The sequence below is a fragment of the Branchiostoma belcheri genome, unplaced genomic scaffold, assembly GCF_001625305.1.
Source record: "Branchiostoma belcheri isolate BF01 breed outbred unplaced genomic scaffold, Haploidv18h27 scaffold24, whole genome shotgun sequence".
Taxonomy (NCBI): domain Eukaryota; kingdom Metazoa; phylum Chordata; class Leptocardii; order Amphioxiformes; family Branchiostomatidae; genus Branchiostoma; species Branchiostoma belcheri.
The window spans coordinates 3,172,110-3,188,891 of record NW_017803843.1 but is presented as its reverse complement, the minus strand read 5'-3'; the positions used below and the strand labels follow the sequence as shown (position 1 = coordinate 3,188,891).

Below are 16,782 nucleotides of genomic sequence, written 5' to 3'. Positions count from 1 at the left end.
TGCAAATTCAACTTGTTTAGTCTTTTATCTACATCTCAGACAATTTTCTCCAACTTGCACATTATAAATGTCAGGCTCCTCAGTCAAAGCTCATGGGGGCCACCTATCAACTTACTCCAGAAGTGCACAGCAACTTGAAATTATGACACATGTACCTTGAAATACAACAGGTATTTTTCTTCAATCACGTCTTTGACACAAGTCACATCCAACCATCATCAGTGAAAGCATACATGGGATAATGTGTGGAGTATTCGCCACTACATTCCTTATTCTACACGTCCTGTACGAATCGAATCCCCACAAATTAAATGAACTCGCCCAATTCCAAAGCATAGTCAATACGTGACCTTTGACCATCAGAGTAAACCATCATCAGCCATAGGGGTGTTCACTTCTAATACACAGCGCGCGCTATCCACCCCCACCACTGCTTCCAGGCCCTCAGACATTCCGTGGCGAGACGGTACGTTGTCTGCATGCGGAACGAACCTGCGCAACCCTGATACACTACCGCCATAGCCGACTGACCTACCCCACAAGAAGATAGTGCCACAAAGAGACAACCAAATAACATAAAAGGACACGCGGTCACTCCTAGCACCTTGATTCAGCAGGGCTGGAATGTTTTTTCTGGTCACGTTTACATTTCTGCTTCCTAGCTTCATATCTACACCTAGCGCACGATATAGCACAAATATATCTGGTAGACGATGAATTTCTGTCGGACGATTTCCCCCATACCATACATGCTAGGAATGATAACAGACAACAGAAGAAGCCATATCATGGCACAGTTCGGATCGCCGATCGCGATGTGGTTTCCTCACATAAAATGCGTATGAAAGGCATAAAACCTGAAGTACAAAACATCTATGGGTACATATTAGATACAGCAGATATATTACCTTCCTCTTCGGCATGACTGTGCCTCAAAATCGTCCAAATTTCGTTATTTTCTCGGTGTTCGTCGCGTCCAGTCAGTTCCGGTTTTTGATTTCTGGTCTCGTCACGAAAACGCGAGACTACGGGGTCACGTGATCAAGGTGGCGGGAAACCTGGGGCTGCAGTTTAACTTATTGTTAATAGGTGTCGCTCATGAACTATCACAATACAAGTACCTGTGCTAAGGGGAAATTTTTAAGGTACCATTAATAAGGGCCTAATTACTAATCACCAGAGTAAGTAAAGGCAACTTCAACACAACTACAACTTACAACACGTAAAGTTGTGAAACTTTATTCACTGAATAGCAAATGTCAGGCAAAAATTGCACTCATACATTATAAATTTGCATGAAGTTTGCTTGCTATTTTGCAAGAAATCTTTATATTTTATATATATAATTAGCTGCGATTGCATAGTTCACACAATAAAAATATTAGGCACAATTTCACCATAAAAATACCACACATTCTTTGTTCATCAGTAGTAATACTGTTTCGCCCTTAAAATTACACAGGCAGACCCTGTATTCACCCTTAAAATTACACAGGCAGACCCTGTATTCGCCCTTAAAATTACACAGGCAGACCCTGCATTCAAAAGTTCACAAAATGCTTAATGTTACAGGTTCAACCAGAAGTGAAGCTGAAAATTAACTGAGACATTTCAATGATTCTCGTTGCTTTTCATCAGTGTTTTAACATCAAGATAGGACAGTCTACAATATGTAGGTGTCTCTGGTCACCTAACGTTACCACTATTGAAGGCAGTCAGAGTTCTGGAACAGTATTACAGAGTCTCCAAAGCCCTGCAAAGTGAGTTGGACCTGCTTGGAGATTAGTCATCCCCCAACCCTTAAACAAATCTATATATCTTTTTATACAGCATCCACAAATGTATTGCACATCAATAAATTTTGTTTTCAAAGCATTCATCCTTTGTTGTTGAAAGATTTCCCCTGTTATTTATACTCATTGCCCCATGACCAGCATACTCAGGCCTGTCCCTAGCCTAGGGCCAGCGTACCCAGGCCTGTCCCTAGGGCCAGCGTACCTAGGCCTGTCCCTAGGGCCAGCGTACCCAGGCCAGTCCCTAGGGCCAGCGTACCCAGGTGTTGTAGACCTGCGGTTGTGCTGCACTCATGATGGCTGTGTAGGTAGTATCCCTGCCATCAAACACAAAATATACTATTAGTCATCATCAGAAATCACTGAGTGAAAAATTAATCATTAAAAACATCTTACCAGGATGCTCATATCTATTGGCACAAACCAATAAGTACACAAAGCTAATTATTATTTAACAACAAACTCAAGCAGCTGAACTAGTTATAGATTACTGGCCAATTGTTTGTATCAACAAAGAAACTCACTTGTTCAGCACTGGATGAACTGACAGCACCTGGAATTGTCAAAAACACAGGTTTTCAATATTGGCTGAATCACTGTACTGTAGCAATGTGACTTGGGCAGTGAAATGTGTACATTTATAAGGTCCAGGGAAGGGGAATTGTCCAAAAACAATGGTGCAACAATTTGTGTGTACACAAGTATTTTTTTCCTCCACTATTCTTTCTCCATCATTTTTACACATACACAATCAGCCATATATAGAGATTCAAAGAATACCTGAAAAGTGAACATTTGGTCACAGAAATGTTAAAACATTTCTTCAGTAATGCATTCTGCACACACTAATATATAGCCCAGGCTCTGTAGCCCTTGTACTGACCTGAAACATGGAGGATGCGTTGATTCCATCTTGTCCCGTTGTGTTCATGGCCTTCATCGCTGGTGCCCTGGTACAAAAACATGAAAATAATTGTCAGGGAGTCAAGTCTTACTCTAAGAAATTGATCAGAACAGAAGTGTTGTGCACAATACTCCATTTTGTGATATCATGAAGCACTTCTCTCACCTTCTGTTGTCATGAGCTGGCGGCTCCACCCAATGGTCATAGTTTGTTTCCAGCACAAACCACCTGAGGGACAAACAAATAAACAACATGAGGGATAAACACGTGAGTTTGAGAGGAAATTCTGTTCCTTGTTACACCTTGTCCAAGAAACAAAGAGGTAAATTGGCCAGGCCTTCGCTGATGACAAACCTTCCCTGAGCTGGGTTCAGGGTCCAGATGTCCAGGGCAGATGTTCGGTCGCGTGTGATGACTGCCCCCTCTGCCACGTTAGCACCTCCCACAATGAAATACACGGGTGCAATGAGAGGTGTGTACGCTAACCTCTGTATGGCTGCATCATAGCTGTCAGCTTCTGCCAGAGTCTGGAAAGTTAAGGGATCATGAGTTTGGGCTACCGGTACTATTAGGTCTTCATGTTGTCATAAAGCTCCCAAACATACTAGTATTAGGATATAAAAGTCTTCTCCCTGATAAAGAACTAACTGCTTTTTGGCACCAAATTTGCCAATGTACATGTTTAGGCAGTAAGTAGCTGTCTCCATTGAAGCATAGATGGAAGCTCTCCTTACCTCTCTGACAAGGAAGCTCATGAGTGAAGCCTGCTTGTTCAGTAGGGCCTCCAGGGCATTCATCCACCAAGCACCCTGGTCTGGGGAGGGGGGTACACAGGATGAGTCAAAACTGAGATGGTAAATGGCCTTATTGAGCCTACACTCCTTTCCACTGAAATGATTTACTGATTTGACCTTTAACCTGAGTCTCATACAAGTTTGCCATGTGATCTCATTTCTTATCCATTGACCTTTGACCATACTCACCCCTTTCGTCCACTGTGATGGTGAACGTGTTTGGCCTCTGACCTGTCAGTGCTCCCACGTACCCCAGGTAGCTGGTGGACGTGTACAGGGTCTGGGGTGGACACAGGTTCTGTCAGCTGGCTTTTCATCAGTCATGGTCACAACAACAAGGCAAACACGGGTAGTACACATACTTACCTTTACATATAAACGTTACATTGTATAGACTTACTAGTATTCTCTTCTGCTGTTTTATGTACAGGTCCTGCTAGACTTATTAGACAACAGGAGTTACTATTGTGACAGTCAAGGGATTGCAGGGCGGGGTCCTAAGCAGTGGGGAGTACTATCCAACTTGACTGGTTTTTTTTTGTATTACATAACATTCTCCCTGGACATCTAACCTTCATCGCCGTACCTGTCCTTTGGTCTGGAAGTCGATCAGGACTGTTATGTTGCGTAGGAAGTCCCCAAAGCCATAGTCCAAGTTCCTCCCATGCCAGATGGTTCCCTTGGAGTCCTGGGCAACAATACTGGTGCAGAAACTACAGGTGAAGAAGGAAAGCAGGCAGAGTTTATACATGTTGCAGAAGGAAGTGTGTAGCATCTGTGGAGAACTAGAGGGCAGTCAACAGGTTGAGTCTTAACTGGTTGTGGTGCTCTCCTGACTTGCAAGGAAAGGGATATTACATGTCTTTGGATGGGGCATTCAGCAAAAAAAAACAGAGAAAAACAGAAAATATACAATCAGATAACTTGAACCAGGTCAGCCATTAAGTGATTAAGAGCCAAGCAGTGGTGATCTACACGGCTGGCAGTTCTCCTATGAGCATGCACCTGTAACGTTGCCCAAATGTAAACTGATGAAAACTGCTGGTGACTTACGCAGTCAAGTCGTACACGATGTTTAGGATGACGATCTGCCCCAGGTCGATCCCAGTACAGTTGGCGATGCCCCGCATCTCTCCTGCGAAGGGCTGAGGGAGGTACTGGTCCAGGTCTGCAGTCAGAACCTCCAGGAGAGGCAGAACTTCTGCTGGCACCACACTCCTACAGGTGGGAACAAACCGGTGTGTTAACCATAGAGTCCAGCCATGTAAGCCTTTTCTGCTCCCCAAGATCCACTACCTCACTAAAAGCTAAACAAGGCTGGACTCCAGGTAGCCGTGGACGACTCTGTAACCCTTTTTGCATGATAATGCCGGGTACCCGGCATTATCATGCAAAAAGGGTTACAGAGTCGTCCACGGCTAGACTCCAGGCTAACCAAGTTTAGCCTCCATAGCAGTGTTGTCAGTCACTGTAACGTGTTACACAGTTTCTTGTTTTACAAATATCGAGCACAGGCTATACCAAGTTTCCTCATTCTTTTTTCCATACCCGCTTTAGATTCTACACAAACTCTGCCTACACAGTACATTTTGGGGTGGGGGAGTTGACCTTCACATTAAGACGTCTGGCCGCAGCTGTAGGCCTATTACCAATTTACTAGTATTAGGATTTTTACCATGGTCAATATTGACCTAAGGAGGTCATATATAAACCAAGGAAGACTTATTCTTATCCTGGATCTTCTCGCACTTACGTGATCATATCCTTGGCGTCTTTCTTGAGTATCGGGATGAGTTCCTGTATTCCCGGGTCCTGGCAGATGGGCAGGAAGTGTTCCTCCGGCGGGCTGTCCAGATTAACCACGTACCGCTTGACAGGAACGTCCCTGGCGGAGGTCGGGACCAGGATCAGGGACAGGACACCCAGGGACATGAGCAGGGCTCGGGTTTACGGAAAAACCTGGGCTGTGTACCTTACCAGGCTACCTTACCAGTCTACCTTGCCTGTCTAGGACGTCAGGCTACTGAACTCCCCCCATCCACAGCCTCACGAACAACAAGACTTCCAAGCAGCTGCGCCCCCTGGCGGAATGCATCAAAATTGCACCCACTACTTTGGCACGTGCGTGTGCACAAACCTGTGCAGCATGGAGTTAAACATAGCCTGACTAATCGCGCTCCTGGCGGTCGTCGACCCGAAGTGGGTGGGGGTCATTAACCTCTTGTGTAACACAGGCTATGTTAACACAGCAAGAAAACACAAATTTAGCACAAATTTAGCACAAATAAATATACGCTATGTGCTATACGCTATTGACAATCATCGTCACTCGGCGTGGTTACCCAAGTGATGTCAATGTGTCAGGAATGGGGTGTAAGTGAAGAGATGTCACACGTTGTGCGATAGCGATTCAGCCGCTTCAGCGATTCTTCATTTGAACGTTATTTATCGTTGAAGGGTAAATTTTTAACATCATGTCTTCTTTTTCATTTTTTTGTTTTATTCTGAAAAGATACTTTTACTGCACATAGACCTGTCCTAACCTCCGTCATACGATAACATGTGGACGTCCTTATCTCCACATGGGATAATCAATTCTATAAGCTACATATTATCGAATTACATGGATAAACACATGCTATGACTGAGAGAGAGGCCTTGTTAAGGGACTGTACGATATTTACCGGGGGGAGGGCTGGTGCACAGGGGGGGAGGGGGGTAGGGCCATTGAAAATTTTTTCGCCTGGGAGGAGGGCCATGGAAAAAATTTTGAGCTGGGGGAGGGCCATCGAAAAAAAAATCGGCCTGGGGTTAGGCCACCGAAAAACTTTTGTAAACATATGGCGTCGCGGAGTACTGAATTACAAGAAATACGCCGTAAATTCCCGAATATAGTACGCACTTTTTACATTTTTCAAAATCCCAGAAGTGTCTCGGGCCGTCGCCAAAGTCGCGGTGCGTGCTTTATTTGAGTTTTCCGCCGACAAATCCGTGGACGACCAAGGAATATAGCGGAACACCGGCACGGGGAGCTTGGAACGACATCGATTCGTCCATAGCATAGAATATTGACGAGTGGAAATAAAGTTAAACTTCAATAAATGAACATATTTCCTGTGACTTTCGTCGATATTGACACCAAGTTGCGTTAAAAGAAGAAGTCAATGATAGATGTAGTCTTTGATGAAGTCTTACCGCCCGGCCGGTGGGTGGGGTGTTTGACGCGCCGACAGGCAAACCTACAGCTGAAGAACACAGAGAGGGCCGTGGCATGCATGCGCAGCGCTGAGGACAGCTTTCCAGAACATGGACCCCGAGAAGGAAGTATTTCTTTCCTCTGAACAGACTGTACTTATAAGTTTATTCCTTTGATTTTGTGACAAAAAACATCTATCACATAACGAGAGATTACTTGAAACGCAGTCAAACTTGTCACTTTCTCCTGTTCGGAATTGCAAGTCCCATTGATCCCAGTAGTCTTTTGTTGTTGTGTTAATTGGTTTCGGTGTCAAATTTTAAATTCGGTAGCACCTCTACACCCAAATACTCCGCCCAGTTCTCCGCCTGTATGATTGTTGCTCTCCATGGGTCGATCGGGCGGGCGCTATTATAATTAAAGGAGTGTTCGGCGCATTTCGTATTAAAAACAACAAAGCTACGTACTTGTGCATCAACATTCAACTACCCCTCGTTACCGATAGAATCAATATTTAAATATTGTCTTTTTTTCAAAAATCTTTGACTATTGCTTGCTTGATCACCAACACTCTCCGGGGATCCAAAGCTGTACGTTTCGACTTGCCTTACCCTTCGATGCGGTGGCGACGTCTTGCAAGTCGGCTGCGGCCAGCGGTGAAAACAAGGCCGAACATGAAGCGTTCCCCGCTACGTTACCATACAATCACGTAGTACTACGGCATAAATCTAGTTTTTAACAATTTTTTGGTAACTACATGTCCACAGTGGTACCGGCCGTGCGTACGTTTCAGACGTGAATATTTGTCTCCCACCAGCCCCAAATCAGTGAGACAATCACATGGAAAAATGTGTGGGGGGGGGGCACCGAAAAATGGTTGTGGTTGGAAAAAAAAATGAGCCGGGGGGAGGGCGATGGGAAAATTTTTTCCGGACCCTTTTTGCACAAGCCCTCCCCCCCGGTAAATATCGTACAGTCCCTATGATTCTCTACAGATGTGCGGCACGGACAATGCTGCCCCCGCACTTCGGTCAAAAGTTCACCCTGTTCTGATGCAATACACACTCCGACCCGTGAGCTCTCAAAGTAACCACGACATCCGTTTCCCTGTTACTGTTGATTACTTTAGATAAAATAAAATAAAATAAAACATAACATCCTGTTCAGTTTATTTCTAGATCTCTTGCTGTGTTTAACTCCTAGCCTGTGTTACACAAGAGGATAATGACCCCCACCCACTTCGGGGCGGCCGGCCGCCAGGAGCGCGATTAGTCAGGCTATGTTACTAAGTATTTCCATGCCGTAATCTCCAAGCAGATCTTTCGGTTGGGTGGCAAAAGACAGTATCCATTGGCCATCCTGTATCCATTGGCCATCCTGTATCCATTGGCCGTCCTGTATCCATTAGCCAACCAAAGCTAATGGACACTCCTCTGGCTTGCCACCGAAAAATCTGCTTGGAGATTACCATGCTGCACAGGCCTAAGGTTTGTGCACACGCACGTGCCAAAGTAGTGGGTGCAATTCTGATGGATTCCGCCAGGGGGCGCAGCTGCTTGGAAGTCTTGCTGTTCGTGAGGCTGTGGATGGGGGGAGTTCAGTAGCCTGACGTCCTAGACAGGCAAGGTAGACTGGTAAGGTAGCCTGGTAAGGTAGACAGCCCAGGTTTTTCCGTAAACCCGCAGGGCTCGGCAGGCATCCATGTTGTGTGGTTCAGCTGAACTAGGTCACCTTTTCCGCACTGGTCAATGCCTTTGGTTGCTGAACTTTACAACTTAATCCTTGAACTGATTGTGATGACCAGCCTACTGACATGAGCTGCAATACCTTGCGGCTGTCACGGGATTCGCACGACTCCAAGGGCGGTACAAAGTGCAAAGTTTTTGTTTTGTTAGGAAGTCTCACCCTCACCCCACAGTTCACAGTCGCTGGTGACCCTGTCAGAGTCTCCCTGTCAGGGAACAGAGATGAAACGACCTCTAGCGGAATTAATTTGATCTACAGGACATAGCGTAGAGTTCGTCAGCAAGACTATTAGTATTAGTGTCGGCTGACAAGTTTGTAGAGTATCTTGCACAAAATTAAAATGAAATATCGTGACCCCTCCAGGGTTCAGGTTTGATTTCACATTTATCACCAACTGCTGCGAAATCACGTTAACTACATCATACATGGCTGAAAGTGTACGCGTGAGTGGTGCGTTTGGGTAAAATTGATTTCGGATCCGAGGTTTTTCCGAGTTGCCGTTACAAATCGGATGTTACCCAGGCTAGGGAAAAGGGACTTCAGGAAATCACTTTTCTTTCTGTTACGTGAAGGTGCGCTGACCATTTTAACGAAATGAGTGATTTTCTTCGTCTGCGGCAATGTCATACTTCCCCCGCAAGAGAAGCTAACATCGTAGGGTTTATTTTTTAATTATATGTAACGTTACAGCGTTTAGAGATTCTAGCCCAGCCAGGGTGGAAGTTAACTGATCGGATAATTAACGAGGGGTATCAGTTTCCAAGCGATCAAATCACTCCACACGCACACTCATTACCCACAGGTTTGCATGTCATTTAGTTACCAAATATCCCCCGTTTTCAGACCCAGTGGGTCAGTGCTTAACGTCCCACAGCTAGTCGACTTCGCGACCCTATGACGGCTCAGAATTGCGGTACCATGTCCCTGACATGCCATCACATGGCAGCTGCCTGTATTACATGGCTCCCTTCTGGCTGGGAAGAAACCGACTTGAGACGATACAGACTATCACTTTCATCCATGGCTGACCACGACCTTGTACACCTTTTAAGGCGACGTCAAAGGTCACGATCTGCTATGTTATGAAGGGAGGTGATTCTGAACTCCTTTGGATTTCTTTAGGGGTAATTTGAAAGGTTAGCACAGAAATCGGACGGCTCAACGTCAAACCTGCATAAGGACCACCTACCATTGTGGCCCCTTTCTGATAGAAGCTTGGATTATATCACCACATTTTTCTTGTCAATGTCTGCTTGCAATTAGCCCTCGGGCATGAGCTTGCAATAGAACAACTCTTATAAATTTTATATTTCCCGTTGTACCAAACATGAAGAACCCCGTGTGGAGCGGTCACCTGTCTACTGTGACCATATATTTTCTTTCTCAAAGCTCCTTGAGTGGTCACTACCGACAGGTTTTACCTATGACGTAAACTATCGACTACATATGGGTGTTACCTTGATCTCCAAGCAGACGCCAGGGGAGGATTAATCGTTATTTTTTGCTAGCTATCCCATACTATGTCTAAAGGAAGCAGTTCGGAACAGAAAATGGCAGCTAGTGAGACGTAATTTAGCCTCCCCCGGCATCTGCTTGGAGTCTAGATTAGCATTAGCTAGCAAGTAATAGGTCTGGGATTCCAAGGACATTCTCGTTTCGTGGCTGAGAGCCAGCAAAGAACCCAAGACCGGGGTTACTACTATTCTCCTGAAGAGACACGGAGTAAGCCAGCCCAAACTGGAATCACTTCACGGCTATACGTTTTTCTCTAATCTTTTAATCTTGTACATGAAATACAAAATACACCCAGAAACGTCGTTTCCACGGTTACCCTGTACTGTGCCTTCAACAGTTTATTCAACATTTGCAATGTCCACCTTTTCCGTACACTCCACGCGGGGCACATTCTGAGTTCACAAGTCCCCATTTTCTTTCGATGACTTTTAAGGTGTAAATACATTCCATATCCCCCAAACAAACTACTTTGGATCTTCAGGACAGGACAATTACAACAACATATTAAACCAAAACAAGAGCACGAAATTTTGTCTATGTGTTACTTTCTGACTCAACTCTATCAAAAATAAATACATCGTCACTCTGTTTCAAATCATACAACCTTCTCAAATTGACACAAGAAACCATTTCCAGAGTGTACCCATACACATATACCTATATCTGCATTGTTTCCTTCAAAGAATCGCGTCATGCTTATTTACAACAAAAACGGTGTTCTAGCCAGGGTATGTTCCCATCCTCATCACCTGTTCACGTATTTCTATGTTTGTTTGTTTGTTTAATTGTTTGTTTGTTTGTTTGTTAATCCTGGTACAACAGGAACCCCGTGAAGGTGATAGTGCCGTCCTCTCCGCTGCCGTCCAGCAGCCCCCCGCTGGCCAGCTTGGTGTAGACCGTGTCGCCCACGTCCAAGTGCAGCACCACGGCCTGGGGACAGCATGCTGGTGTCGCGCGTACTGTCGTCCTCAGCCGTGGCCTCGATCCGCTCGTTCTTCATCAGGTGCACCGCCGTCCTCCGCGCGTCCATCTTCTTCATGTTGAAGGTGAAGAAGTACGAGCCTGGCACCCTGCAGGTGAACACCCCGAAGTACGGGTCGAAGCTCGAACCCACGTTGCTAAGCAACCGGTCGAACTCGATGACACGTTCCCAGGGTGCGGTGAAGTCCGTGGTGCGCTTGGCCGAAAAGGCGACCTGGGAACGACCACTGGCGGGAAGGATGTTGTTGATGTTGTTGTTGTTGTGGTGGGTTGTTATGGTGACGGCTTTCGGTGTTACCTGGGTGACAGGAAGGTTATTTTAGCAAATCATCTCAACAATCTTCCTTAGCTGGACTTTCACAACTATCTACAACTTCCCTCAACCTTTCGTTTCCACAGGTGCTTCATGTAGACAGCGTTAGTTTTATGGTAATGAAACAGAGAGACAACCTTTAGATATTTTTGGATGAACTTGTACTGAAGAAAGGCAACAAACATTATCGGTTTCAATGTCAAAATGGCGGCGTTTCCGTGTGCCATATCAGCACGGGGCGTTTGGAAATAACGACCTCATGGGTGAGAATGCTAAAATCGGTCACGCTATCCACTAGTACTGTTTTACCTGGCATCCATCCGTTTCCAGCTTGTGTCCATTTGATTATAGTTCACACCGACGGTTGCCCTGGGAGCGGCGGACACAGACCGGACCAGACTGGATCAGACTGGTCTCAATGTGGTTCTCAAAGTGGTCAGGAAATGGTTCGTAATCGACTTAACATTTGGGACAGGAGCTCAAAAGATATGACAACATTAATTTTACGCTTTCTTTGTCAGATAGAACGAATTTGGCAAATCCGTAACAGCAGCGTATTACTCTCGACCCGAAAACAAAGTTCAATTGTTGTTCGCATTCAGACGATATTCTGCTCCGTTGAATGACTAACATGAAACACAGGAGTATTGTTCATATCAGGCTGTGGAACTAACATCCTGTCAGGTTGAACCCTTGTTTGCTATTTAATTTTGCAGTCTGTGGACAGACGCTGTTTATATTAATTACGGTAGCTAGAAGGAGTTAGCCGGCCAGAGGAGGAACGATTTGCAACCTAGAGATTGCAGACTGTACTGCCATGACCGGCCTACTCATCTAGCATATTAGTCCATTTGATACTATTTTCCAGCAACCCATTGGAAACTAGTTAATAAGACTACACAAATCTCCAACGCCTAGGTAGTCAAGTCTGCTATGCGGGCTACTAGTATCCTGTACGTCCATTCGTTGCTGGCAGCTGTTGCACAACTAGTACGGGAGCCCGCATCAGACCAGGAACATCAAAACGCCCACCGCGCGGCCTGCAATGGAGACTAACGCCAGGTGTACCGGCAAAAACAAACACGTCTGTTACCGTAGGAGGTGGGTGGTCTCCGGTGCACCGACGGTTTGAATCCTCCGGGTTTTCCCGCCACCAGCCCGCCATCCTCACACACCGCGCCCTGCGGACACTTCGGTTTCCATACCGACGGGAGGGAGAAGGCCTCCGCGGTGAGGGACAGGCAGATGACCGTGAGAGACAACACCGCTCCGGCCGACATCTGTCTCAGCAAACATGGGAGCTGCATCTTCCGTCTGTTTTACCTGGAGGAGAACAAAAAGAGTCGATGAGAAAACAGACGAACTTTTGATCGAAGGATCTAATTACAACATGAGGACAACCTGTCGTTTCTGCTGAATCACTTTTATTTACATAGTAAAAAAAACAGGTAAACTACAACCTAACATTACAAACAACCTCGCAAACTTCCGGCTGAGCGTACTGCATCTGTCCCTCGTCAGGTTCACATGACCAATCACACCAGACACGTGACCCAAATGTCACGTGACCTGTCCCTTTGAACACGGGGTGAGCGAAGGTCTGCCGTGCAAGTGTTGTTTTCTTAGCGCGAAATCGGTCCGATACAAACATTTCCCCCGAGCGCCGTCAACTGTCGGACAACATTTGTGTAAAAAAAATCAAGCGTAAATTGTTCCACATGTGGAGTCTGAGACGTAAATGGAACAGAGGCTAACATCTGACCTTCAATTCCACCCTTCTCCTTAAAGATCCTTAAAGATATTACGGGTGTCCTTAAGATCCCTTTTCCCTTCATCACCGGCGCACACGTGCTGTTCCTAGACCCAAGGCTAGGTTTGCTGTGTATCCCCGGCACTAACCCGCCCGACACGGCCATTTATTTCCCTGGTTCCCCTTCACCTTCCCAGGAGCTCCCGCTTTGAAATTCAAATCCTTAAGTCACCTTGTTAAGTAAATAATCTTCCGTGAGGTCAATCTATTACGGGAAGGAATTCATAGTCTATATTCAAGTGTTTTAAGTTCAACCCAAGGGTAAGTTAGTTACTCTTGAAAGATTGGGTATTTTAGGTGTTAGAGCAAAGTTCAATATCTTGTTTGAAAACCACCTGGTGAGGGCGAAACCGTACATGGCTAACAATCCCCCGGTTTCCCCACACCTTTGGCGGAGCTCCCTTTGAAGCGAGACGAACTCGCACGTCCAGAAAATAGAACATTTAATGGGCGATGGTTTCCAGGCCTGGGTAGTGTGGTTACCATCCCCCGTAGCTACCACGGAGTAGGAAGCAAAAATGTAACTACGGAGGATGATAGATGATACGTACCCAGGTACCCAGGCTAAACTGAGCCTGTCGACTCCCGCTAACCGGCTGCAGAACCAAACCGTCCTCTGTTACACAGCGTCAGCAGGGTGGTGGTTGCTACATTTTAAATATATTCCCTTTGTCTCTCATGATTTTCCAAGTATTCTACCCCGCCCAGGCCGTTTTGAACGTCCGAACTGCTGCAGGATTAACCCGTCTCCTGTCAGAACCCCGGCGCGGAGGTTGTCACGTCTCATCTCGGCTGTTCGGCTTCCCTCGTGTCTGGAATTTCTCCCCGTCCGAAACGTTTTGGATGAGAGAAGATGATTCAGGTTGGGCTCAACTCCAAGCAGACGTATGGTGGTGGCTCGAGCTCATTTTCACGTCTTTTCGGCGTTTTGTGTTTTGTGTCAGAAAATGAATGCGGGAAGACAGAGGACACTGACGATCTCCCGTTTCAAACTCTGCTTGGCCTCCTAGATTATGAATCGCCGTGCAAAAATACGTCGGAGCCATACAACTACTTGGAGATGGCGTTACGGCTGTTGTGCCCCAGTTTTCCTATCGTTGCCCTGATTATCTGCCGTCCTTATAAACCGTTCCAGACATCCATAAACCGGCCGGCCCCTAAAGCGGTAAGGAAAACAAGTATGTGGCGGAACAAAATTGGCCCACACAGAAAAGTTAACCTAGATTAGAGGCGATTTTTAGCAATGACGTCTGAGATACCGAGAGAGACGTCCCCAAAGCGTCTCCTTAGGTCCCACGACGTTCTCTAATGTCCCATAACGTTACTTAACGTCCCAAGGCGTTGCCTAACGACATCATAAACATTTAAGATGCTGGATACCTGACGTTATTTGCTAAATCTCGATATCCTCAATCTAAGTGCCGCTTACAGTCCGAGGCTATCTCGGCCCAATTCCGGAGTTCCAATTAGGCGCGCCAAAGGCCGCCTTGACACAACATTGTTCCCATAGTCCCGACAGTCCCGGCCGATCCCCGGGCCAGCGACAGGCATTCCGCGCCGGGCTGGCGTAGGTGCGGACCGAGGAGGAGTATCCCATCGGCACGCAACCCCAGTTTCGGGCCGCTGAACCGCCGTCCGTCCGTCAGTCAGACCTCCCGCAAACGTCCATCAGGAAGGCAATCCTACAGTATCTCCCGCAACACACCTCACGCGTAAACTAGTCATTCTTTATGATGATATATAATATATTTAAGACATAAACTCCTCCATAAGACCAAGGCACGGGCAGGCGGCAGGTAGGCACATCGATGCATCTCCACACCAAGACAGAGAACATTGACGGTGTCCTGAAGACACTCCGACACATCAGCACATCAAGACTATATAACTACACACAGTTATATACCCCCAAACCATCCACACCTCAATTTAGCCGCTTCCCGTGGTGATGTTCTCGTGTTTCATGTGGAGTTGGACGGCTGCCATCGCGCCCAGCTCACAACTGCGTGTCGGAAACTTCCGTGTGTGCGTTTCGGTCATGTCGAGTGGCGTTCAGCGAGACGCCTTTTAGAACCGACACTTGTTCTACCTGTGACCACGCGAACCGAGACCGAGGAGGTGCCGACGCCTGGTCGGTATGCTAGAAATAACCCGAACCGTGCCAGGCGCTGTGCTGACTGCGCCTCAAGTCCGCGTGTCAGCCAACTCGTAACAAAGACCTGTTCCTCCCGTACCGTTTAACATAGCCAGCTGGCTGGGACTGGCCAGGACAGGCGAGCGTACGCCACAGGAATCTGCCTGCTCGAACAGTTCTGCAGTAACATTTCACTATCCTTCTGTTGCTAGCATAGCAACGACACTACAGTAAGCCACCACATGCAGAACATGGAGTAACTTAACATAATCACCCATTAACACCGCATGGTCTCTCTCTGAAGTCCGCTACACTCCAAAGCTAAAAGCCGAGACCAGTGAGACTAATGATGTGAAATGTTTCCTACTCCACAAAGATAGAAGAACAGAACTCTTACGTACCTTTTGTTACGATATGATACTCCAAGGCAGGCTGGATATATCCCTATAAGATTGGCCCACGGTTTAGCTGCTGAGTTGGACAGTCCGGACGGCCGTGTCTGTGTTGTCCTGGTGTATGACGACTAGCGTACCCCGCGCGCCGTTTATATACCGGGAAAGCCTCACCCCCGACCCACACTCGGAAAGGAAGTCCCAAGCTCCGCCCCGCTGATGTCACACTTACAGTCAGAAGCTATCAGCGCCTGTTCGCGCGGTTGACGTCACGCGGGTAAACTCAGAAGCTGGCTGTTGTCGGTTCGCGGGGTTGAGTCAACCCGAGGAGGCGAGGGCGGAATGCGCGGTGCAAACCTTCTGCCGAGCGCGGTTTCCTGTCCATATCCACTGTGACGGACCGGAAGTCGCGCGGAGTCTTTGTTCTGGCTGCCGACCGTGACCTTGGACGGTCCTTCGCGCGACTGGAGCAGACCGGAGCAGACCACAACTAACAAACCGCTGCGTTTGCTTGTCAGATAATTCGAGCTGGTGTTTGGAAGAAAGACTGTTAAACCAGAAACCAAGCAGGCAGTGAAAAACATAACATGACGGTAGTTACAAGTTTTCCACGGTTGTCCCTCTTCAATCAATATCATAATCTGTTTATTTCTTTTAAGGTATACAAAAATTTTAACCTTGTTGGGTTACATGTATATAACAATACCAGTCTAGTCCAGACCTCTAACAGACTCGGTGGGTTGCGGGAGTTAGCTGGCCATAGAAATACAAGTTTTTTTTCAGGCAGCCCGGCACGAAGTCTAGTAAAGACTAGTTTCAGCCTGATGGAAAGTGGTCCTGGCAGCAGTAGCGAACTGTTCCCGCGGAAATTCGGGTCGTGACCCGCCGGAACCTCCCACCAAGAGACCCGAGCTAACATCATCTGCCTGATATTCGCTGAGTCAGACTTCTGTTACACACAGCCGACCTTCTCCAGAACATGGTCGGTTGGGAGTATTTTTAGTCGTGATCGTGAGCGAGGCCATATCATTGGTTGGGAGTTGCGAGGTTTAATACGTGCTATTCTTTGATAGTCGTATACGCCAACCGAGTGAACCGACAATGAATTTTGAAAAACAAAAAATATCGTGAAAGTCGTATTCTTCTTGGATGCGACCAGAGAAGCGAACCGAATTTAGAATAGGCTTAATTCCAAGATACGCCC

The 16,782-nt window shown here is 46.7% G+C and overlaps 2 protein-coding genes and 1 pseudogene across 4 annotated transcripts in view; all 3 read right to left on the bottom strand.

Moving 5' to 3' along the window:
- Positions 1-1,037, bottom strand: part of LOC109471116 (histone acetyltransferase KAT7-like) — a 9,360-nt gene extending 8,323 nt beyond the window's left edge. The window contains exon 1 of one of the 3 annotated variants that reach the window (XM_019770342.1): positions 909-1,037. In XM_019770342.1, the coding sequence (XP_019625901.1) occupies positions 909-923 (15 nt within the window). In that variant the 5' untranslated portion in view covers positions 924-1,037. The remainder of the gene's footprint in view (positions 1-908) is intronic. The other 2 variants (XM_019770341.1, XM_019770343.1) reach the window with 2 other exon arrangements.
- Positions 1,038-1,355: 318 nt separating this feature from the next.
- Positions 1,356-8,625, bottom strand: LOC109471119 (N-acylethanolamine-hydrolyzing acid amidase-like). The gene is made up of 11 exons (XM_019770344.1): positions 8,380-8,625; positions 5,245-5,436; positions 4,545-4,709; positions 4,078-4,204; positions 3,681-3,771; positions 3,432-3,511; positions 3,052-3,224; positions 2,863-2,925; positions 2,677-2,743; positions 2,318-2,346; positions 1,356-2,110 (listed from the first exon to the last, which is right to left on the bottom strand). Exons 1-11 carry the CDS (start codon positions 8,388-8,390, stop codon positions 2,038-2,040), a joined length of 1,071 nt encoding a protein of 356 aa, XP_019625903.1. The 5' UTR covers positions 8,391-8,625; the 3' UTR covers positions 1,356-2,037.
- Positions 8,626-10,190: 1,565 nt separating this feature from the next.
- LOC109471198 lies at positions 10,191-15,942 on the bottom strand (annotated as a pseudogene).
- Between the last annotated feature and the right edge of the window lie 840 nt (positions 15,943-16,782).